Consider the following 25,861-nt stretch of genomic DNA (forward strand, 5'->3'; position numbering starts at 1 on the left):
TTTGAAGCTGAAACGCTGGGCCCTGGGTCCTGTAAGCACCTGTGTAGCTGTGTAGGCGATTGTGGAATAAGCAGTTTGGTGTGGGGAGTCCGTGCACTAAGCCAGAAGGCAGAGAACCTAGCTTATCCACATCTCTACTGTCAGTCTATAGCTTCAGGAGTTCGAGAATGTTATCTTAATACCTGTGGGTCTCAGTTTCCTCTGTTACAAGTTGAATCACCAGAGTAGAAGAAGAAAGACACACAAGTGACATCTGAGCCAATCCTGCCCCTCCTACACCCGGGGCAGACATTGCTAAGTGATCATTTTCCCCATAAATACAGAGGTGGCGTCAGGCACCTGTTCCCACCAACCACTCTTAACCGAGAGGCAGCATGGAGGCTGCCGCCATTCCCAGACTGGATGAACGCTAAGATCTGAGCTTATCACCACAAACAACATCTACTTTCTGGGAAAAGCCAAGTGTCAAGGAGAGGTGAGCACCCCCACTGAATGAGGGAGCATTGTGGGGAAGAGCCCCAGGCATAGGCTGCTGTGCTCCTCCCTGTCCAATGACATTTGGAGAAGATCCACTTGGATCATGTGACTAATTCACAATCTGGGCAGTTGTGAATTGACTTATAAGCAGACTGGATGTTGGTTATTCTAAAGGAGTCAGGGGAAGGGGAACTGGAAGCTGGGAGGTTGACCCCAAGCTACGGGACCATCCCCATGGCTTCATCCATGCACGTGGGCACCTGTTGTGAGGAGGGTGAGGCAGCCTCACGAGCCCACCTTCACACTCAGCCAGCTGGTGTGCTGGGTTGGACTTGGGATGTGTATGGAGCATCCTGCAGATGAGTTTCTTTTCACTATTTCAAACGTCAACTAATAAGAAAACTAAGATTTTCCAGTCTTTTTTAAAAAATTTTATTTTACTTATTTTTTTCTATACAGCAGGTTCTTATTAGTTATCTCTTTTAAACATATTAATATATATATGTCAATCCCAATCTCTGAATTCATCCCACCACCCCCCAACCACCACTTTCCCCCCTTGGTGTCCATACTTTTGTTCTCTACATCTGTGTCTCTATTTCTGCCTTGCAAACCGGTTCGTCTGTACCATTTTTCTAGATTCCACATATATGCATTAATGTAAAATATTTGTTTTTCTCTTTCTGGCTTACTTCATTCTGTATGACAGTCTCTGGGTCCATCCACATCTCTACAAATGACCCAATTTCGTTCCTTTTTATGGCTGAGTAATATTCCATTGTATATATGTACCACATCTTTATCCATTCGTCTGTCGATGGGCATTTAAGTTGCTTCCACGACATAGCTATTGTAAATAGTGTTGCAATGGATATTGGGGTACATGTGTCTTTTTGAATTATGTTTTTCTCTCAGTATATGCCCAGTAGTGGGATTGCTGGGTCATATGGTAGTTGTATTTTTAGTCTTCTAAGTAATATCCATACTGTTCTCCATAGTAGCTGTATCAATTTACATTCCCACCAACAGTGCAAGAGAGTTCCCTTTTCTCCACACCCTCTCCAGCATTTATGTTTGTAGATTTTCTGATGATGCTCATTCTAACCAGTGTGAGGTGATACCTCATTGTAGTTTTGATTTGCATTTCTCTAATTATTAGTGATATTGAGCAGCTTTTCATGTGCCTGATGGCCACCTGTATGTCTTCTTTGGAGAATGTCTATTTAGATCTTCTGCCTATTTTTTGATTTTTTTTTTAATATTGAGCTGCATGAGCTGTTTATGTATTGTGGAGATTAATCCTTTGTCCATTGATTCATTTGCAAATATTTTCTCCCATTCTGAGGGTTCTCTTTTCGTCTTTATAGTTTCCTTTGTTGTGTAAAAGCTTTTAAGTTTCATTAGGTCCCGTTTGTTCATTTTTGTTTTTATACCCATTACTCTAGGAGGTGGGTCAAAGAAGGTCTTGCTGTGATTTATGTCAAAGAGTTTTCTTCCTATGCTTTCCTCTAATACTTTTATACTCTCTGGTCTTACATTTGCGTCTTTAATCCATTTTGAGTTTATTTTTGTGTATAGTGCTAGGGAGTGTTCTAATTTCATTCTTTTACATGGAGCTGTCCAGTTTTCCCAGCACCACTTATTGAAGAGACTGGCTTTTCTCCATTGTATATCCTTGCCTCCTTTGTCATAAATTAGTTGACAATAGGTGCTTGGGTTTACCTCTGGGCTTTCTATCCTGCTCCATTGATCTATATTTCTGTTTTTGTACCAGTACCATATTGTCTTGATTACTGTAGCTTTGTAGTATAGTCTGAAGTCAGTCTCTATCTCCATTTTTTTCCCCTCAAGATTGCTTTTGCTGTTTGGGGTCTATTGTGCTTCCATACAAATTGTGAAATTTTTTGTTCTAGTACTGTAAAAAATGCCATTGGTAATTTGATAGGGATTACATTGAATCTGTAGATTGCTTTGGGTAGAATAGTCATTTTACAATATTGATTCTTCCAATCCAAGAACATGCTATATCTCTCCATCTGTTTGTGTCATCTTTGATTTCTTTCATCATTGTCATAGTTTTCTGAGTACAGGTCTTTTACGTCCTTAGGTAGGTTTATTCCTAGGTGTTTCATTCTTTTTGTTTCAATGGTGAATGAGATTGTTTCCTTAATTTCTCTTTCTGATCTTTTGTTGTTAGTGTATGGGAATGCCAGAAATTTCTGTGCATTAATTTTGTATCCTGCAACTTTACCAAATTCATTAATTAGCTCTAGTAGTTTTCTGGTGGCATCTTTAGCATTATCTATGTCATCTGCAAACAGTAACAGTTTTACTTCTTCTTTTCCAATTTGGATTCCTTTTATTTCTTTTTCTTCTCTGATTGCCGTGGCTAGGACTTCCAAAACTATGTTGAATAATAGTGGTGAGAGTGGGCAACCTTGTCTTGTTCCTGATCTTAGAGGAAATGTTTTCAGTTTTTCACTATTGAGAATGATATTTGCTGTGGGTTTGTCTGATATGGCCTTTATTATGTTGAAGTAGATTCCCTCTATGCCCAGTTTCTGGAGAGTTTTTATCATCAATGAGTGTTGAATTTTGTCAAAAGCTTTTTCTGCATCTATTGAGTTGATCATGTTTTTTATTCTTCAATTTGTTAATAGGGTGTATCACATTGATTGATTTGTGTATATTGAAGAATCCTTGCATCCCTGGAATAAATCCCACTTGATCATGGTGCATGATCCTTTTAATGTATTGTTGGATTCGGATTGCTAGTATTTTGTTGTGGATTTTTGCATCTATATTCATCAGTGATATTGGTCTGTAATTTTCTTTTTTTGTAGTATCTTTGTCTGGTTTTTGTATCAGGGTGATGGTGGCCTCGTAGAATTACTTTGGGAGTGTTCCTTCCTCTGAAAATTTTTGGAAGAGTTTGAGAAGGATGAGTGTCAGCTCTTCTCTAAATATTTGATAGAATTCACCTGTGAAGCCATCTGATCCTGGACTTTTATTTGTTGGAAGATTTTTATCACAGTTTCAATTTCATTACTTGTGATTGGTCTGTCCATAATTTCTATTTCTTCCTAGTTTAGTCTTGGAAGTTTATACCTTTCTAAGAATTTGTCCATTTCTTCCACGTTGTCCATTTTACTGGCATAGAGTTCCTTGTAGTCGTCTCTTTATATTTCTGTGGTGTCCGTTGTAACTTCTCCTTTTTCACTTCTAATTTTATTGATTTCAGTCCTCTCCCTCTTTTTCTTGGTGAGTCTGGCTATCGGTTTATCAATTTTGTTTATCTTCTCAAAGAAACAGCTTTTAGTTTTATTGATCTCTGCTATTATTTTCTTTGTTTCTATTTCATTTATTTCTGCTCTGATCTTTATGATGTCTTCCATTCTACTAACTTTGGGTTTTGTTTGTTCTTCTTTCTCTATTTCTTTTAGATGTAAGGTTAAATTGTTTATTTGAGATTGAGATTTTTCTTGTTTCTTGAGGTACGATTGTATTGCTATAAACTTTCCTCTTAGAACTGCTTTTGCTGAATCCCATAGCTTTTGGATTGTGGTGTTTTTGTTGTCAATTTTCTCCATGTATTTTTTGATTTCCTCTTTGGTTTCTTCAGTGATCTCTTGGTTATTTAGTAATGTATTGTTTAGCCTCCATGTGTTTGTGTTTTTTACATTTCTTCCCCTGTAATTGATTTCTAATCTCATAGCATTGTGGTCAGATAAGATGCTTGATACGATTTCAATTTTCTTAAATTTACTGAGGCTTGATTTGTGACCCAAGATGTGATCTACCCTGAAGAATGTTCCATGTACACTTAGAAGAAAGTATAATCTGCTGTTTTTGGATGGAATATAAATATCAATTAAATATATCTGGTCTATTGTGTCATTTAAAGCTTGTGTTTCCTTATTAATTTTCTGTCTGGATGATCTGTCCATTGGTATAAGTTAGGTGTTAAAGTCCCCCACTATTACTGTGTTACTGTCATCTTCCTCTTTTATAGCTGTTAGCATTTGCCTTATGTATTGAGGTGCTCCTATGTTGGGTGCATATATATTTGTAATTGTTATATCTTCTTCTTGGATTGATCCCTTGATCATTATGTAGTGTCTTTTCTCTTGTAACATTCTTTATTTTAAAGTCTATTTTATCTTATATGTGTATTGCTGCTCCAGCTTTGATTTCCATTTGCATGAAATATCTTTTTCCATCCCAGCACTCTCAGTCTGTATGTGTCCGTAGGTCTGAAGTGGGTCTCTTGTAGACAGCATGTATATTGTTCTTGTTTCTGTATCCATTCAGCGAGCCTGTGTCTTTTGGTTGGAGCATTTAATCCATTCACGTTTAAGGTAATTATTGATATGTATGTTCCTATTACTATCTTCTTTCTTTTTTTTTTGTTTTTTGCGGTACACGGGCCTCTCACTGTTGTAGCCTCTCCCGTTGCGGAGCACAGGCTCCAGATGCACAGGCTCAGTGGCCATGGCTCATGGACCCAGCTGCTCCATGGCATGTGGGATCTTCCTGGACCGGGGCACGAACCCGTGTCCCCTGCATTGGCAGGCAGACTCTCAACCACTGCACCACCAGGGAAGCCCTACCATTTTCTTAATTGTTTTGGGTTTGTTTTTATAGGTCATCTTGTATTTCCCACTTAGTGAAGTGCCTTTAGCATTTGTTGTAGAGCTGCTTTGATGGTGCTGGATTCTCTTAGCTTTTGCTTGTCTGTAAAGCTTTTGACTTCTCAGTCGAGTCTGAATGAGATCCTTGCTGGGTAGAGTAATCTTGGTTGTAGGTTCTTCCCTTTCATCACTTTAGATATATTGTGCCACTCCCTTCTGGCTTGTAGAGTTTCTGCTAAGAAATCAGCTGTTAACCTTATGGGAATTCTCTTGTATGTTATTTGTCATTATACCCTTGTTGCTTTTAATAAATTTTCTTTGTCTTTAATTTTTTTCAATTTGATTATTCCATGTCTTGGCATGTTTCTCCTTGGGTTTATCCTGCCTGGAACTCTCTGTGCTTCCTAGACTTGGGTGGCTATTTCCTTTCCCATATTAAGGAAGTTTCCAACTATAATCTCTTCAAATATTTTCTGGGGTCCTTTCTCTCTCTCTTCTCCTCTGGAAGCCCTATAATGCGAATGTGGTGTGCTTAATGTTGTCCCAGAGGTCTCTTAGGCTGTCTTCATTTCTTTTCATTCTTTTCTCTTTATTCTGTTCTGCGGCAGTGAATTCCACCATTCTGTCTTCCAGGTCACTTATCCATTCTTCTGCCTCAGTTTTCTGGTATTGATTCCTTCTAGTGTATTTTTCATTTCCATTATTGTATTCATCTCTGTTTGTTTGTTCTTTAATTCGTCTAGGTGTTTGTTCTTTAATTCTTCTATGTCTTTGTTAAACATTTATTGCATCTTCTTGATCTTTGCCTCCATTCTTTTTCCATGGTTCTGGATCATCTTCACTATCATTATTCCAAATTATTTTTCTGAATGATTGCCTATCTCCACTTCATTTAATTGTTTTTCTGGGGTTTTATCCTGTTCCTTCATCTGGTACATAATCCTCTGCCTTTTCATTTTGTCTATCTTTCTGTGAATGTGGTTTTTGTTCCACAGGCTGCAGGATTGGAGTTCTTCTTTCTTCTGTTTTCTGTCCTCTGGTGGATGAGGCTATCTAAGAGGCTTGTGCAAGCTTCCTGATGGGAGGGACTGGTGGTGGGTAGAGCGTGGTGTTCCTGGTGGGCAGAGCCCAATTAAACTTTAATCTGCTTGTCTGCTGATGGGTGGGGCTGTGTTCCCTCCCTGTTGGTTGTTTGGCCTGAGGCAACCCAACACTGGAGGTTACAGGCTCTTTGGTGGGGCTAATGGTGGACTTCCGGAGGGCTCATGCCAAGGAGTACTTCCCAGAACTTCTGCTGCCAGTGTCCTTGCCCCTGCCATGAGCCACGGCCACCCTTGCCTTTGTGGGACACCCTCCAACACTAGCTGGTAGGTCTGGTTCAGTCTCCTATGGGGTTACTGCTCCTTCCCCCTGAGTCCTATGCACACACTGCTTTGTGTGTGCCCTCCAAGAGTGGAGTCTCTGTTTCCCCCAGTCCTGTCAAATTCCTGCAATCAAATCCTGATAGCCTGCAAAATCTGATTCTTTAGGAATTTGTCCTCCTGTTGCCAGACCCCCTGGTTGGGAAGACTGACGTGGGGCTCAGAACCTTCACTCCAGTGGGTGGTCTTCTGTGGTATAAGTGTTCTCCAGTTTGTGAGTCACTCACCCAGGCTTTATGGGATTTGATTTTATTGTGTTTGTGCCCATCCTACTGTCTCATTGCAGCTTCTCCTTTGTCTTTGAATGTGTGGTGTCTTTTTTGGTGAGTTCCAGTGTCTTCCTGTCGATGATTATTCAGCAGTTAGTTGTGATTCCAGTGCTCTCACGAGAGGGAGTGAAATTGTCAAGGCTCTCAAGTCTTGGACGACCTTTCCCGAGCACTCTACAGCTGTGACAGAGAGAGGAGGTGGTGGGACCATCCTGTTAATAACCAGCATCTGAGTGAAGTGCAAACTGCTTTACAGTTGTGTGGGATTAGCCTCCAAGCTCCCTCATGAGGAGGATCTGACAGGAGCTATAACTCAGAGTGACCTGTCATGCAGTCCCTTCCCACCCCCACGTTGGCAGGCTCTGACTTCCTTCAGCAGATAGGCATGAGTTTTTTCAGGCAGTTTCTGATCATTTGATGTTCATGTGCCAGGTTACAGCTGGAGTCTGGTAGAAGGAAGTTGATTTAGGATTGAAAACACCATTTATGTTTTAGACTCTTCTTATGTCCTCTCTGCTTAGAGCATCCATATTTCTCCTGATCTATCCCAAAAGGGAACGAGCTAACTGGAAGAAACTTGAAGACAAAAATATAAAGAAGGGGGGAAAGAAGGTGTGAAGACAGAAAGAGGCATGCTGAACCCTCACAGTCACATCAAAAAGCCTTTTCAGGGTGTGTCACCCAGCTGAAGACATTAAAGATTGTTTTCCTGTCAAAGAACATTTGGAGTCTTGAGTGTTGAGAAGGGCTCTGCTTGAAACCATTATATGCAGAAGGTACCTGAAGAGATGTGTCCTCTTCAAGAGAGATGGTCATGTCTCAGGCAAGAGCTTTAATGGGAATCCCAAGTGGCCCCATCACTACAGCTGAGTGACCTTGGGCACATTAACCCCTTTGACCCTATGTTTTCTCATGTATAAAATAGTGATAATGGGACGGTTTACTGGGATGATTGAGTGGCACAGTACATGTGAAGTGGTTAGAATAATGCCTGGGGCATTTTAAGTGTTCAGTAAATGTTCCTTATGATCTATTACTGAACACAGTTGATGAATAGATGTTGAGGCTAGGAGGAAGTTACCACATGAATATGGTAACCAGTTTTCAGACTCTTAAAAGACCATATAATTCATTCATCATGAGCCACCAGACTGGACACAATTTTGCCTGCCCTTGGGATTCTGAAGTCTCTTCCAGAAGAAATGTTAATGACACAGGTAGAGTTGTGTGGGCAAAATTCAAGGGATCAGCAAGGGATGATGAGATGCTCTGGGAGTAGCAACAGTGGGAAGGTACCACTGGACTTGATGGGCAGGTGGAAATGGCAGTGTTACTGGAATCCAGTGAGAGCTGGAGGCTTGCAGGAAGGGTTACTAGGAGAGGACTGTGGGGGTGAGGGGACATAGTCACTGCCTAAAACTGCAGCATGGGGCAGGAAGGGGGCAAGCAAAACACACTGAGCTCTCTTTCTTCCCACTTTCTGATCTCCTACTGATGCCTCCTATTGGCTGAAGAGGCAAGTTGGCAAAGAAACCCTAATAAAGCAATTCATGCAACCAGTCTCCTGGGGAACCGAGCAGAACAGAAAGATCTGCAGATGCAAAGTAGACTAATCACCACGTTCACTAACTCTCATTTCACATTTTGAGAATGTGGCAGTTAATGGAGTGCTCAGTTGGATAATCCATCTAGTAAATCAGCTCACAACTTCGTTATTTCCTTTAGTCTTCCTATCCTGTAACAAGATGAGCAGCAGTCAAAATGGCAGCTCCCAAGGAAGAAGAAACTTTCCAACACACAGTCTGACCAGGAGGTGGGGGTGCTCAGAGTAGATCACATGGTCCTTCTGGTCGCCATGCACCTTGGGGCTGAGCCATAGCAGCTGGTAATATAATATTACTGGTCCTCAAACTGAACTGTGCATTCGTTAAGATTTCTAAACCACGTAGTTTAAAAATCTTAGTCTGTTAAGGCTGCTATAACAAAATACTATAGACTGGGTGGTTTATAAACAGAAGAAATGTATTCCTCACAGTTCCAGAGGCTGGAAGTCCAAGATCAAGGCATTGGCAGATTCAGTGTCTGGTGAGAGCCTGCTTTCTGGTTAATAAACACTTAGCCGTCTTCTTGCTGTGTCCTCACATGGCAGAAGGGGCAAGAGGGCTCTCTGGGGTCTCTTTTATAAGGGCACTAATCCCATTCGTAAGCACTCCACCCTCATGACTTAATCACCTTCCCAAAGCCCCACCTCCTAATACCATCACACTGGGGCTTAGGTTTCAGCATAGGAATTTTGGACCATGGGAATTAAGCCACACATAGACACTCATGTTGGGGAAGAGGAACACCTAAGGAGGATGCAGAGGTTCATACTTGAGACCCCTGCCAACAGGGGCTGAGGAGGGCAACAAAGGAAGAAGAAGACCCAGGACCCATCCCTGTGGCCCTTGAGAACTCTGAAGGTACCTCTAGGTGATGCTCATTTCATTCGCTTCTGAGCCCCACTCTTGGGCGAGGTGATGTGGCTCTGCTGTTTACTCTGAACAGCACAAGCCAGGGCTGAGTCCAGTGGTTAAAGGACTGTCTCACTCCAGGTCCTCCAGTAGGTTAATCCCCAGGGCTCCGTAAACAGAGCCCAGCTCGCACAAGAGGCCCTGTTCCTTGACAGCCAAGTGAAGTGCATAGCAGAAAGATAAGGCAGGGGTGTTTGGGGGTGGTCAATGGATTGACTTTTGTAACCCTGGATCACTCGTTCAATTTAATCTATAGAGCATTTGAAGATTTTGCCATGGGGTGGGTGAGGAGTGCCTTTTCAGAGGTGAAACTGGATGCTTCTTGAGAGAGGTAGAATGATGTGTAGTTTACTAGGACTGCCGTAAGAAACTACCACAGACTGGTGGCTTAGATGACAGAAATTTATTGTCTCACAGTTCTGGAGGCTAGAAGTCCAAGATCAAGGTGTTGCCAGGTTTTGCTCCTTCTGAGGGCACTAGGGAGAATCTGTTCCACACCTTTCTTCTGGCTTCTGTTGGTTTTCTGGTCATCTTTGGTGTCTCATGGGTTGTAAGTGCATCACTCCAATCTCTTCCTTCATGTCAAATGGCAACTCCCTGTGTGCATGTCTGTGTCCAATATCCCCTATTCATAGGACACTGGTCATATCAGATCAGGGATCCACCTCACTCTAGTATGACTTCATCCTTACTTCTAACTTCTGTAACAGCTGTATCTCCAAATAATATCACATTCTTATATACTCAACATATGAACTTTGAGGGACATAATTCAACCCGTAATAAATCATAAAGTAGAAAGAGCATATATTTTGAAATTGGAGAGACTGAGTTTGATCCTTTCTTTTGCCACTGCTTTTCTGATGCAGTTTTATTTTATCATTTACAAAATAAGGATGATATATTTAATAGACTTATTGGTAAAATGATAAGTCATTGGTAAACTGAAGTACTATTTTATGTATCACCAGTTAACAAAAATATACTTTCAGTTAAACAATGGCATGTCATTGATTATAACATGCATCCCAATTTTTAAAATGTTACATTGTGAAAGAAAGTTTGTTTTAAAGTTAATGAAGATAAGGACTGAAAATAACATGTAAAATACCTTCTACAGGAACGTAAGAAGGTGAATGATAAAGGTACATCATTTTTCCTCTCACCCCTTTCCAGGAGAAATTTAAATAATTTACTAGGCAAGGGTAAAAATTCCTAAGGAGGTGACTTCTGTGAAGTGTGTTATTCATAATACAACTATTATGATTGCTTCAAGTAGGGATGTCTTCTGGAGCTTCTCTCTTAAGGATCCCACTCTTTATTCATATCTTGGCTAGTAAGTCCACTAGCATGGTCTAAGACCCAAAGACCCTTGGAGAAGTTTCTCTATTTGTTTAGCTGGGATTGAATGTGGATTAGACAAATAGGAGACACCACTAGCTTTGAAGAGTGTTCAGTTCTGTGTTGATTAGGACTAACCTCCACATTGTAGGGTATTTAGCATCAAGGGATGTCACCCCATCGTTGTGACAACCCAGACGCCCCTACACATTTCCACATGTCCCCTGGGAAAGTGAGTATTGCCCCCATTGAGGATCACATGTGTCCAGGTGAGAGATCAGCTTCAGCCCAGGATGTTATAATAAGAGAAGGAGAAGCAAAGGTTGCTGAATACTCAGGCATAGTTTCACTCTTAGGACCTGGTGAGCAGGAATCGACTGTGAGGCACACCAGTCAGGCAGCCAGAAATGATGCAAGCATGAAGACATAGCACAAAAATGGCATCAGGAATCTCAGGTTCCCACAGGTGACTTCTTTTTACATAACCAGCAAAATGTTACAGTGTTAGTCCTATTCAAGTAGAGAATCCACTTACAATGAAAATAAAAGCCATATTTCACTAGCACCAACCTCTCTCCCCCTGTTGAGTGATTTTAAGGCCAGCGACTTGTTTGTTGCAGCTGTAGGGCAATCCTGCCAACCCCATAGCCAGGCACTTGAAATCAGCAGCCACAAGCAGCTGAAATTGAATAATGCTAATTCTGGTGACTCAGTGACTTATTATGTAAATTTTATGTGGTTTAATATGTCCCTTTGGAAGTTACATGGTTTGAAAAATTGTCTGTAATCAATCCTTTATTTTTTATCATAACGTTATCCATTATTTATTCAGAGAAAATTAGTTTCTCCTCACCCTCACTAAATAAATATTGAGCAAATATTTAAAGAATATCAGTTTGAAATAATATCTAATTATACGCCTGCCCTGGGGGCCTTCACGTCTCTCTCTGACACATGATGTCACTCTTCTCCAGCCCTGTTATCCTCGGGATGGGGCCTGTACTTCTCTAGGAAACCTTAGACCATTCAGTGACTGACATCAGTTTTGGCTCCTGACTTTACCTTCTCCCCACTTCTCCATCACATTGTTTAACACTCACCTCCCAATCACCTCACCTCCTTTGCCTATGTCAGTCCCAGCCCTTGGGAGCCTCTGGGAACAGATGGCCATTCTGTGCATAGTCTTGAACTCTTTTTGATGACACAGTGACCTTGTCCCCTACACAGTTCAATCTCCATGGGCAGTGTTCAAGGCCCCCATTGTATCTCCAGTATGCCCAGTGGACAAACCAGATCTCCAGAGACACAACTACAGCCTCATTCACTGACTTTCCCCAACAGTTCCATATCTTATGCCTGTTGTCTGGTTTGTGCATTACTTTGAGCAAGAGGATTTAGGTGAAAAAGCTTCAAATTTGCATGACTATATAGCATAAAGATGAAAAATCCTACCTCTTGCAAGCTGTATGATATTGGGAAAGTTATAGGGTCTCTCTACCTCCCAGTAAAGGGAGTAATAATAGTACCTACCTCACAGTGTTGTCATAAGGATGAAAAGAGAGTGCCTGTCAGAAGATTTGACCATACACTTCACCAAAGAAGACAGATGGCAAATAAGCACGTGAAAAGATGCTCCACATCATTAGTTATTAGGAAAACACAAATTAAAACCACAATGAGATACCACTACACACCTATTAGAATTTTAAAAGTTAAACATATACCTATTTCACTCCTGGAGAGAAGAAATATATGTCCATACAATTGCTTGTACATGAATATTCATGGAAGCTTTATGTGTAACAGCCAAACTGGAAACAGTCCATCAATGAAATATTACTCAGAAATAAAAAAGATGAACTGTTAATGCACAAACAATGAATAAATCTCAAAATAATTACACTGAATGAAAGAATAAAGACAGAAAGACTACATAGTGTGTACAATTAATTATATGTCATTATAGAGGATACAAACTGATTACGGTGACAGAGAACAGGCTGGTAGTTGCTTGGGAACAAGGGCAGGAAGGGGTGAGAGGAAGAATTACAAGGGGGCATAAAGAAACTGTAGGGGGTAATGGGTGCCTTTACTTGATTGTGGGGATGGTTTCACAAGTCTATACACATACCAAAACTTACTGAATGGTGCACTTTAAATAGATGTGGTTTATTTTATGTAAATTATACTTCAATAATGCATTTTTAAAAGTGAGTGCCTGTGACACACCAGGCCTTCCATAAGCATTAAGTATTATAAACTTTACTGTTCTACTGAAAAATGTTTTAGATGAAATTCTTTAAAAGAGCATCTCATCCAAAGCAATATTCAATGATTGATTCTATCATCATATCATAACCCAGCTAAATTTTTTTCTTTCTGTCTAGGGATGCTCATGAAGAAACGTGAATTAAGAAAAATAGTCCATGAGGATATGGGGAGGGGGAAGGGTGAGCTGTGACAGGGTGAGAGAGAGTCATGGACATATATACACTAACAAACGTAAGGTAGATAGCTAGTGGGAAGCAGCCGCATGGCACAGGGATATCGGCTCGGTGCTTTGTGACCGCCTGGAGGGGTGGGATAGGGAGCGTGGGAGGCAGGGAGATGCAAGAGGGAAGAGATATGGGAACATATGTATATGTATAACTGATTCACTTTGTTATAAAGCAGAAACTAACACACCATTGTAAAGCAATTATACCCCAATAAAGATGTTAAAATAAATAAATAAAAATGTGTTCCTGGGAATGTAAAAAAAAAAAAGAAAGAAAAATAGTCCAGACTTTGAGGTCAAAAAGCCTGAGCTCACTGCCCACTCTGTCATCCAGTACTTTGTACTGACATCTGACCTTGATTTTACTCATATATAAAATAGTATAAAGCTGCATCACATGATTGCTATAAGAACCAAATAAAAAAATGTGTGTGAGTATGTTCTGCAAACCATAAGCAACACTGGCGTATCAATCATTACAACTGCAGAGGAGAGAAGTGTTGACAGTTTTGCAGACTGGGTAACAGAAAGAAAGCAAGATTTTTTAAAACCTTAACAAAAAAAAACCTCACACAAGAGCAAGAGCTAGACCCTCCATCTCTTCAGTTCCTTTACTCTGATATTCCCATATTCGAATTGCCTAGAACACCTTTAAAAATACAGATTTTGGGGATTCCCTTACTCCTATTGAATCAGAACCTGGAGTATAGGGATCAGGAATCTCAGTGTTAAGGAAAGCTGCCCCGTTGATTCTTTTTTATTATTATTAATTTTTATTGGAGTATGGTTGCTTTACAATGTTGTGTTAGCCTCCACTGCACAACAAAATGAATCAGCCATACACATACAGATAATCCCCTCCCTTTTAGACTTCCCTCCCATTTAGGTTACCACAGTGCATTAAATAGAGTTCCCTGTGCTATGCAGTATGTTCCCATCAGTTGTCTATTTTATACATAGTATCAATAATGTATATGTGTCAATGGAATATTACTGAGCCATAAAAAGAAATGAAATTGAGTTATTTGTAGTGAGGTGGATGGACCTACAGTCTGTCATACAGAGTGAAGTCAGTCAGAAAGAGAAAAACAAATACCGTATGCTAACACATATATATATATATAGAATTTTCAAAAAAAAAGGTTCTGAAGAACCTAGGGGCAGGACAGGAATAAAGACGCAGACATAGAGAATGGGCTTGAGGACATGGGGAGAGGGGAGGGTAAGCTGGGACGAAGTGAGAGAGTGGCATGGACTTATATACACAACCAAATGTAAAATAGATAGCTAGTGAGAAGCAGCCGCATAGCACAGGGAGATCAGCTTGGTGCTTTGTGACCACCTAGAGGGATGGAATAGGGAGGGTGGGAGGGAGGGACATGCAAGAGGGAAGAGATATGGGAACATATGTATATGTATAACTGATTCACTTTGCTATAAAGCAGCAACTAACACACCATTGTAAAGCAATTATACTCCAATAAACATGTTTTTAAAAAATACAAAAGAAAAAAAATTTTTAAATGGCTACACAAATAAAGAAAGAAAGAAATAATGTACATGTGTCAATCCTAGTCTCCCAGTTCTTCACACCCCACCCCTTTCCGCCTTGGTATCCATACATTTGCTGTCTACATCTGTGTCTCTATTTCTGCTTTGCAAATAAGATCACCTATACCATTTTCTAGATTCCACATATATGCATTATTATACGATATTTGCTTTTCTCTTTCTGACTTACTTCACTCTGTATGACACTCTCTAGGTCCATCCACGTCTCTACAAATGACCCAATTTCATTCCTTTTTATGGCTGTGAGCCAGCAATCCCACTACTGGACATATACCCAGAGAAAACCATAATTTAAAAAACACATGCACCCCAATCTTCATAGCAGCACTATTTACAGTAGCCAAGTCATGGAAGCAACCTAAATGTCCATCAACAGATGAATGGATAAAGAAGATGTGGTACATATATACAGTGGAATATTACTGTTGCCCCATGATTCTGATGCAACCAGCAGCACCAGTCAATGGCTGGTTCTTTGGAAACAACTGCCTTGACCTTGACACCTTTCAGTGAGAAACACCAGCCGTCCTAGGCACTATTGCTCAGGTTAAACCTGTTTTCAGTCTCCAGAAAAGAAGGCATCTCCCATACTGACTGGGAATGCAGAACGTTTTGAAACATCTGCGAGTGTTACGAGCATTTCCCCATCACCATTCTCCTCCTAGTCCTGAGCATCCATACTCAAGGGTCTCAATGGCCCTGAGATTATCCTTGGAATTATCTATCTTGGTAATGCAAATGTTTGTTACTTAACTTCTTTCCAAGCCAATCCTCTCCCTCACAAAACAAAGTCATTCAGTGTTGCCTTGGATGGTCCACCTGAGTTGTGGTGTGATGTCTATGTGGGATGAGCATTTGAAAATCAAGAAGTGAGAAGAAAGTCAGCAGGATTGATGCATATCAGCCATTTGCGCCCTTTGGGGTGGTTAAAGCAGAGAAACAAAGACTAGAGTTTCCATCTTCTGTCTCTTATCATCTAAACCTGGCTAGGACTCTGTTCTTCTAGACCTGAGGAAAGAACCTTTTCTGTTTCTTGAGAATCCACCTATAAGTTACTTCTTGGGGATTATTTCAAAATCTTCTACCAAAAGGCACCACATGAATATAATTAAATCTCTTATCATATGGCTCATGATGCTATGAATTTGGACCAAGTGTTGCAAAAATGCCTCTAGAAGTCAGGCGGGGGAATTCATTGAGGGTGAAGAGCTTGGAGAATGGAGAATGAATGCCCATCTGAATGGGGCAGCCCCCAATGGTTGCCATGTATGAATGTAGCCCCAGGTTGCCAGATAATCTGATTTTTTTCCAAAGGGAGGGCAATAGAAATAGCATCTCTTTTCTGTTGGCAAATTAAGAGAAAACTACATTTAAGTAGGATGAATAAAACACCTCTAGGTCAGTATGAACTGCAGACTACCAGTTTGTGACCTCTGATTTTTACTATTACTCAAAAGCATAATCTCTTAATAAACTGAAAAAAAACTATGCCAATACAGTAAATCCTTGTACCCACACAGTTAACCAATAACATATGCAATCCTTCCCCACCAGAATGAACATTTTAAAGGATATAAAACTCAGCTCAAATAGAAGCTGAGTCTTCACTTGAACAGTCAAATAACTATTGGTCTGTACAGTAGCTTGTTGTCAACTGCTAATCAGCAGTGGGTTGGGGTTTGGTTTTTCTGTCTCTTGCACAGGGACATAAAAGGACCATATTCTCCTCCTCACAACCTGGATCATTCATCCCGCCAGGAATAGCAGATGGTGTTCCTTACAGGGTAACCCTCTCTCACACAGGGCCCTGCTTAGGAAGGGACAGGGACATGGACCAAGCCCTGAACTCAAGAGTGTATCCAATTTTCTTTGCTGGATAACATGTACACACATGATATGGTCAAAAATGGTTTCCCTCATTTTACTGAGAAATTTTCCTTGTACTCTAATGAAAGTGGGGAGATGTTTTTCAGTTTGTGCTAATGAATGACTCTTGGTAAGTATCCAATAAACTGTCGACTGAAAAAAATTGCACAGCCTAAAAGTTGAGAATTATGTTTTATTCAGAGGACATTCTGAGCACTTCAAGCCTGGGAGACAGCATCTCAAATAACCCTGAGAGACTGCTCCCAAGAAGCAAGGTGGGGAGCCAGGATATATAGGAGTTTTTGCAACAAAGACCAGGTAGTGGAACATCAAAAGATTATTCTTAATTAAAGAAAACCATATATCTCAAGTTAATGAAATTTAGTGCTTTTCTATGTATGGGAAGATGCAAGAGTCTGGGCTCACTGAAATCATTCCTTTGATATGCACCTCAGCTACCTGGGGCCAGTATCCTGCTTCTCTCCATTCTGAGTCCCCTCAGGGTGCCCCATCGGGGTGGCTGCAGTGGCTGAGGGCTTGACAGCCGGCAGCCCATTTGTCTCCATCCTGAGTTCCCTCAGAGCTCACCATCAGGGTGACTATAATGTGATGGCTTGGTGGCTGCAGCATCCTTTGTTTACTGATACAGCAGGCAATATTTTTCATTCACAAAATGATGTATCTATTTGAAAGCTGACAGTTCATGTAGGCTCCAATTGACCTATAAAATATGAGTGATGGATATCTCCCATTGAGAGATACTGTAGGATCTTGGGTTATCTGTAACTTGGTCCTCTAAGGCTTCACAGAATATAAATGGTGTTGAGTATTCTTACTTGGGACAGACGTGGAAGAGAAGAACTTTAGTGGTGGGAGTACGAGCAGAAAGCAGATGGCATACCCAGAGTTTCACTCAAAGAGCTAAACTCTTCACACAAGGACTCTTTGCATGTGCCTGGGCAGGCGTAAGGGAGCTGACAAAGGATGGTGAGGCAGCAGCAGAAAGCCATTACCACCCCTCTGTCTGAGGGTCAGGACTGTGTCACCAGATCCTGGCGGCAGCTCCCTCTTGGATGGGAGTCCCTAGCAGACTTGTGTGTGTAGAGGGGCGGAGACACTGCCCATGTCCTTCTGATCTCCTGCCAAGTCTCCCCTCTGGCTGCCTCCACCCAGAGCCCAGAGCCCAGAGGTCAAGGGCGCCCAGGAAAGTCAGTCCATAAAAGTCAGCCTCCAGGGGCACAGAGTGTGGCAGAAAGTGAGAGAGAAATGGAGAGTTACTACCACAGAAGGCCTGGGAAATCTTCGCTCCTGGAACATTAGAGCACAAAGGGACTTTTCATCCTCTAACCCTCACTGGTTGATGAGGAAACTGAGGCCTGGGGGACTGAAATGACTGAGTCAACATGTGTAAACCCAACAAAAGGCACACTTGAGACCACAGGCAGTTATCTTCATATCCCTTCTCATGCCTTTCCCCTTCAATATGCTGGGATTCATGAACTATGACACTCATACTAGAGTAGTGTTGGCTAAAATGGGGCTTCTACATGGTCATTTGCCCTGACTGTGCCCCTCAGACTTCAGGAATTGAATACAGATTTCTTTTCTCCTGAACCCAAATGTGCCCTCAGACTCTTTCTTATCCTGAGGCTCCAGGCAGCCCCTAATAATCAATCCATCTTGTTGCCCTGTTACTTAACAATACAAGGTGCTCTAAACCCTTAAATACAAAGCTCAGATTATTCTATGATTTGCCTCCTTGAAACGTGGCTTATTCTCTGAAGATGCATCCTCGAAGACATCCAAACTGCTCACCCTGTTGACTTGGTGGAGGGCATTGACAGTTTGGAAGGAGACAGAGCACCGTAAGATGAATCCTCATGAAGGATAATGATACGAAGCCCTGATCCCTGATGGGTTTTCTCTTTCTGTCTTCTGCAGGTTGACAGAACAGAGGTGATTCGCACCTGCATCAACCCAGTGTATTCAAAACTGTTTACCGTGGACTTTTATTTTGAGGAGGTGCAGCGCCTGCGGTTTGAGGTCCACGACATCAGCAGCAACCACGATGAGCTGAAGGAGGCTGACTTCTTGGGTGGCATGGAGTGCACACTTGGCCAGGTGAGTCCATGGTGTCCTTCCTCCCTTTTTGCCTTCTGAGGGCCTTTCTCCCTCCTTTTGTCCTCTCTCCTCTCATTCAACCCTTGCTTTCTTTCTGCTGTTGATTTTATTTTCTTTAAACATGCAGCATTTCGTGATGTTCCATGCACTGCCATGTCCATTATATTCAACATTATACTTACATCTGGATGATGCTGCAAATATATTGTGTTACTTATCTTGCAAAGTTAATCATTTTTGCTTTCTGAATTCATTCATTCTGTCAGTCATTTATTTAACAACTATTTATGGAACACCTGCTTCGCTCCGGTTGAGTGTCTGCTATAGCCTTATCCTGATACATCATAACCTTCCATCTCCCAACTCAACTATGGGAACAGCCACACAGGGAGTATCCCTGAGTCATGTGTATTCCAAGCCTCTGGTGCCAAAAATAGCCCAAGAGAGGGCTAAATAGGTATTTGGTGAATGAATAAATGCTTTACTTAATCCTCACAACAATCATGGGAAATAAACATCATTATTATATCCATTTGTCAGTGAGAAATGAAGACTTAGAGAGGTAAGCGACTTGCCTGAGGTCCTGCACTAATGAGGGCAGAGTTACAACCAGGTGAGCCTCACTCCACACCCCATCATCTTGCCTTTATTACACCTTTCCTTTTTCCCTTCCCTTACTGCTGTACCCAGAACTTGAGTAGGTGCTGAGGAGAAATCTAAATGAAGAAATAGTCCCTGTGCCCAAGACTAATTGGAGAAGGCACAGTATATGCCCCTCAGATAGAGCCATTCATGATGCCCTCTAAGCCACCATGAGACAGCATATCCTGGGCTCTGTACATAGGGTTGTGGGCCTGCAGGGAAGGGAGAGCTTTCTGCTGGGGAGAATCAGAGAAAGCATTGTGGGGCCAAACTTTGAAAAAATATGGTCCGGGGATTGAAGGAGAAGGAGGAGGGAAGTCTTTCAGGCAAAAAAACAACAAAAAGCATAGAGGTCAGAGTAACCATGCAGGGCTAAGGGGCGGGAGGACCAGCCAGTCTTAATCATGGTCAGATGCTGATTTACTAGGAAACCAGTGCAGCTTAAAATTCAGAGCCCCTCACTTGTCTGGACCCTTCCAAAGCTCTGTGTCACGTTTTTATTTGTAGTTTTGTACTTTTTTCACGAAGAAGGATTCCAAATTATATAAACCTCACAAAACCTGAATTAATCCCATGCAGAGGTAAGGGTCTTGTTTAGGGATTAGTAAGAAAGAGTCTGCCTGGCAGAGAGATGGCAAGCATGCATGTTTGTTTGCTATTTTCACCCTGCCTCATGCCACTTGTCACTAAAGGAAATTCCTCCCATGTGAGCACTGACAAAATAGACAAGCCCTCAGGTACCCTTTTCCAGCAAATATAGTGATTGATTTCATAAGATTGTTTCTTGCTCCTTCAGTAAAAGCCAAAAGCCTACTGCGGAAGTAGAGCTGAGGGGGGACAGACAGAAAACCTGGGATGTTCTTCCTCACATATTATATGATGGTTATTGTATGTCTCTCTCATGGCTTTTGGAAAGAGTCGAGAGCAGATAGTTCTAGAGTCTTGCCAGGTACAGTGTCCTATAAGTAGGCATTGAATGAATGAATGAACGAAAGAATAGTGGATTTGAGATGGAATTCAGCAATGTATAAATAAAATTAAAAGGTGACTAAAATGGCAGTTTTATAGATATAAAGGAACCATTCTAAGATTCTCCCTTAGACAATGGGCATCCCTTCTATGTATAAAAGTTATATTCTGTCCCAAGAAATAAATGTAGATCCATTAAGAGTCATGTAAATAAAATATCTTTTATCTAAAGCTTTCATAATTTTTTCTCTGTGAATGACTCTCAAACTTACATCTTTCATAAGGTTCATCTTCCCATATCCAGCCAGTCCTTGACCCTCTACTTTGTGCCAGGCAGTGTGCCAGGAGCCAACGATAGAGTGGGAGGCCAGAAGCATTGTTTTTGCCCTCAAGCAGCTCACAATCTAGTTGGGGATAAAGATGTAAAAAAAAATAATTAAACAAACAACTAATTAAATCACAACCATTCTTAAGGAGAAATACAGAAGAGGAGAGCAAACAATGAGAGGATGGCCTCAGGTGGACAAGGGCTCAAACAAGGCTTCCAGAGGGAAGTGATATTTCCACTGTAACTGGAAGGGAGCGTGAGCATGAGCAGGGAGAGGAAACACATTCTGAGCAGATGGGAACGCTGTGTGCAGAGTCTCTGAATTCAGGAAGGAATTTGGCATATGGTATCTTCATTTGGACTTCCCAAGAAGCCAACTCTGAGATAGGAAGTCAAAGAAGGTGTAGGAAGCACCACGGTGGAGTGGAGAGGTGAGGCAGGAAGAGGAGGGCAGCCTGGGAGGGTGTGTTGTCCAGCCAGCTACTGGACATGGGTAGCTGGAATGTAACTGGGCTACGACATTCTGGAGACCAGTGCAGAGCAAACACCACAGAGTGATCCCACCCTCGGGATGAGGGAACTGGAGCTTTTATACATGTGGGAGTGTATATACCCTCAACAGTCATTGAGGGCTGTTCCCAGCATGGAAATAGTAATCCCCTAGTATTTTTGGCTTATTGCATGGGTGGGAAAGACCAGAAGAAGTTTTCAAGCAAAGAAACACAAGTGCTAGTGGTCAGAAGTCAGTGCTGTGCACTCAGGTCATAGGGCCTGGGGATAAAAGCAGGTCACTGAGAGCATCTGCTATATAGACTCTGGTTGTCTCCCACCCAGTAGCCAATCTCCTCCCTCTCCTCATTCTTTCAGCTGTCAGACCCTGATCATTTTCAGACCATTTTCCACCATTCGGCCATGTAGAAAATAGCTCTATCCTTAGCTCAAAAAGTGAATCCTGAGGAATCTCCACCAGTCATATGAATCCCATCCCCCTCTGCCAGACATTGGTTTAGGGGTGGGCTTGTGATCAGTTCTAACCAATAAGACATAAGAAATTTTCTTGGAAAGGTTTCCTAGCCTTAGAAAAAGAGACACACATGAAGATTCCTGGAACCACTGCAGTTGTCTTGCAGGAGACTGTGGATGAGAGCAGCCCTTGGGGAGTTCAGAGCCAAGAGATATGGCAGGACAGTCCTGATACCCCGTACCTGGAGCCCACCTACCTGTGGACTCCTCATTAGGAGGGAGTAAGGTGTCCTGCCGTCAAAGCCCTTTGGGGTGAGGTTTCCCTTTACTCAAGTATAAAGCATCAGGGTTGATATGGAGTAATGAGGAACTGGGAGATGGCCAGATGGCCTGGAGTGGAGGGAACAGAGAAACTGAGGGGTGCATTGGCATAATCGTCTTAATCTCTCAAGATGAGGAATATGTAGACGTGAGCACTGAGGGTGAATTACCAATAGTCCTCCTTAGTATATTTTGATGCTTTTGAAAGGACTTTCAAACTGATCATTTCACCTGGCTTTTTTTTTAATTTATTTTTTTGAAGTATAGTTGATTTATAATGTTGTGTTAATTTCTGCTGTACAGCAAAGTGACTCAGTTATACATATATACATTTTTTTCATATTCTTTTCCATTATAGTTTATCACAGGATATTGAATATAGTTACCTGTGATATACAGTAGGACCTTGTTGTTTATCCATCTCACACATGCTAGTTTGCATCTGTTAATTTCAAACTCCCATTTCACTTGACTTTCCTGATGACACTGGGAGGACAGGTGTCATTATCCACATTTCATAGTAAAAAAACTGAGAACCAGAAAGATTCAGTGCCTTGACAGAGCCAAGACAGAAGTCAAGAGTTCTTGATCTTTAATTCAGAGCTCTTTCTTCTGCCATTATTTAGGAAAAGATAATGTGGGGAGGCCCCCTGTTGTGAGAAATTTTTTTGACATTGTGGCTTAGGGAGGGAAAAAGACATGAGAAGCAAGTCAGCAATGCTTCCTGAGCCACACTACTTCACCCCCAGGTGACTTGCTGGCCTTACTGGGTATCCTGCGTATACTTAGACAACCACCCTCTCATAGTATAGGCCATGTGACTGGTGCCGTTGACCTTTCCCACACTTTGGAGAGCCACTCATTGGCTTAAATCAATCAGGATGTCTTAATTTTGTGGCAACAGTGATTGGTTCAAGGAAGGTATGTAACTAATTGGGTATAATGAGATGTAAATATATATTTGCTGGAGCCTTCTGGGAAAGAAAGGGTAGGGTTGTGAGGTGGAAACGGATCCTGCAAGAGAAGAATGTGGAGCTACTGGGGAAAAAGAGAGAAATTGAGTGATGTTCTTTACACTCTAGATAGAGTCTTGTCTGAAGCCAGCCTGTCCTGGGAATTTCAGCCAATAGCTTCTCTTTGGACTTCCCTGGTGGTCCAGTGGTTAAGAATCTGTCTTGCAATACAGGGGATGCCAGTTTGATCCCTGGTCAGGGAACTAAGATCCCACATGCCTTGGGGCAACTAAGCCTGTGTGCCGCAACTACTGAGCCTGCATGCCGCAACTAAGACATGACACAGCCAAAAATTAATTAATTAATTAATTTTAAAAAATAGCTTCCCTTTGCTGTTTAAACCGCTATAGGCTAATTCTTTTTTTTTTTTTTTTTTTTTTGCGTTACGTGGGCCTCTCACTGCTGTGGCCTCTCCCGTTGTGGAGCACAGGCTCCGGACGCCCAGGCTCAGTGGCCATGGCTTACGGGACCAGCCACTCCGCGGCATGTGGGATCTTCCCAGACCGGGGCACAAACCCGTGTCCCCTGCATCGGCAGGCGGACTCTCAACCACTGCGCCACCAGGGAAGCCCTAGGCTAATTCTTTTTGGTACTTGTAACGTGAAGTCTAACTGATTGAATCATACTCCTTAGAACCCCTTTCCCAGACCATAGAGACTTCTTTAAATTCCAAGCTCCTGTAACCCATCTCCATTTCATTCATGCAGCTTATTCTACATTGCCTTGAGAAGTTCCTTTTTATCAGTTCATTAAAATAAATTCTCTCTATAATTAGCACCTATTTTTATATTTATCTGGTTCCCAGATTACAAGTTTCTGAAACCAGAGGCCACATTCAGCACTTCTTTGTGTCTAAGGCAACGTCATGCTTTATATATCACATGTGCTCAACTCAAATTTATTGAAAATTTCAGATCAGTATGAACTTTTATTTTGACATGATAAGTTTCATTCTTTCATTTATTCGTTTTTTCAACAAGCATTTAGCGAGTGCCCCGGGTACACCAAATACTGTGCTAGGTGCTAGAGGCACAAAGATGAAAAAGAAAGGGGCCCTGCACCAGAAGAGCTTATAATTAGCTGAGAGACACAGACCAGTAAATAAATCATCAAAATGCATATTACTAAGTGCTATAATGAGTTGTGTTCCAAGGGCTATGGTGGAAAGACTTGCCTCTGCCTAAAGTTAAGCATTGAGGAGGTCTCATAAGAAAAGTGTCTCACTCTGGACCTGAATCTCAAAGAGTGGGTAGGGATTCACAAGCAGAGAAAAGAAATGACTCTCCAAGCAAAATGACTGGTACACACCAAGGCACAGCAGCATGAGAACGTTAGAGAACTCTAAGTAACCCAGCATGGAGGGATGGGCAAGTGAGTTGGGAAAGGGATAAAAGAGACTAGGCAGGAGAGGGGGAGCTGACCATGTGCTTTTATGAGCCTTTCACTAAAGTTTGGAGAGCTTGGACTTGACGCACTGAAGGCCCTGAGGGGCTTTAACAAAGGCAGGGCCAAGACTGGATGTGTGTATTAGAAAGATCACTTGGGCATTCCTGTAAATGGTGGATGGGTGAGGACGGATGTGGAGGCAGGGAAACCAGTTAGGAGGCTGTTAAAATAATAGAAAACAGCTGAGGAGGGCAGTGGTGATGAAAGTTGAGAAGAGGAGATGCAGAGGGGAGTTTGTTCAAGAGCACAACCAGCAAGTCTTAGAGACTGGGTGTGGGATGAGAGGTCCACTGGCATCTGGCTTAGGTTACTGGAGGAGTGACTTGGCTGTCTTGAGGGTAATTGGACTGAGGTGTGGGATGGAGAGTAGGATGTAATGCTGATGCCTTAAGCTCAGGATGTCTGGGAAGAGCCCAGAGGAGATTGCCACTTGGTGGCTTGACCACGTGGATCTGAAGATGACACAGATTCGGGAGCTGACTCCCTATAGATGGTAGTTGGTAGCAGGAAAGTGATTAGATCTTTCAAAGAGGCTGTTTTATTTTTACTTTTGGAAGAAAATTCATTGAACACACCACGTATGAACAACTCATAAAGGGTTTTTTTAAAAATCGTTGAGTATGTAAAAACATTTCATTTTCTTAGGTGAAAGTGTGAACTTGATGTATTGAAATCAAAATCCTTTACTATGTGTAGAGTAACACACAGACAAATGCAGTTGTCATGAGAGCTCTGTGAAGGGGAGCAGACTTCTTCACTCCATAGTTTGACAAGTTGTGACCCTTTGGCAATGATGGAAGTTTTTCTTGTTTTTTTCAAATTTATCTCTCTACTATGATCAAGCAAAAAAAAAAAATCATTTTTCTTCTTCAGCATTTTCTAACTTCAGAAATGAAAGAAGATTCCTTTTCCTTGCACTGTTCAGTTGGGCAGGGGATGGTGGACGTGGGAGCTGTAGGAATGGCATGATCGGGTCCGAGGTGCTGTTTCATGATGCTACATCATGAAGCTGGGTGGACTAGGGTCATATCCCAGCTCAGCTGTGCTCAGGTGTATGTCCGGAGGCAAATTCCTGCAGCTACTTAAACCTCAGTCTCTTCATTTGAAAAATGGATATAATAATGCTGCCCTCAAGAAATAGTGTGACAGGGGAGGAGCTTCAAGGTGGCGGAAGAGTAAGACGCGGAGATCACCTTCTTCCCCACAAATACATCAGAAATACATCTACACCTGGAACAACTCCTACAGAACACCTACTGAACACTGACAGAAGACCTCAGACCTCCTAAAAGGCAAGAAACTCCCCACATACCTGGGTAGGGCAAATGAAAAAAGAATAAACAGAGACAAAAGGATAGGGACGGGACCTGCACCAGTGGGAGGGAGCTGTGAAGGAAAGCTTTCCACACACTAGGAAGGGCTTTCGCGGGCAGAGACTGCGGGTGGTGGAGGCGGGGAGCTCCGGAGCCAC

General features: G+C 42.0%; 1 protein-coding gene across 3 annotated transcripts in view; it reads left to right on the forward strand.

The window, feature by feature from the left end:
* The window catches only part of CPNE4 (copine 4), a 583,236-nt gene that overhangs the window by 362,058 nt on the left and 195,317 nt on the right, over positions 1-25,861 (forward strand). For all 3 annotated transcript variants that reach the window (XM_060298612.1, XM_060298611.1, XM_030876424.2), the window contains one exon: positions 18,529-18,708. In XM_060298612.1, coding sequence (XP_060154595.1) covers positions 18,529-18,708 — 180 coding nt within the window. The remainder of the gene's footprint in view (positions 1-18,528; positions 18,709-25,861) is intronic.

The sequence above is a fragment of the Globicephala melas genome, chromosome 4 (assembly GCF_963455315.2).
Source record: "Globicephala melas chromosome 4, mGloMel1.2, whole genome shotgun sequence".
Taxonomy (NCBI): Eukaryota; Metazoa; Chordata; class Mammalia; order Artiodactyla; family Delphinidae; genus Globicephala; species Globicephala melas.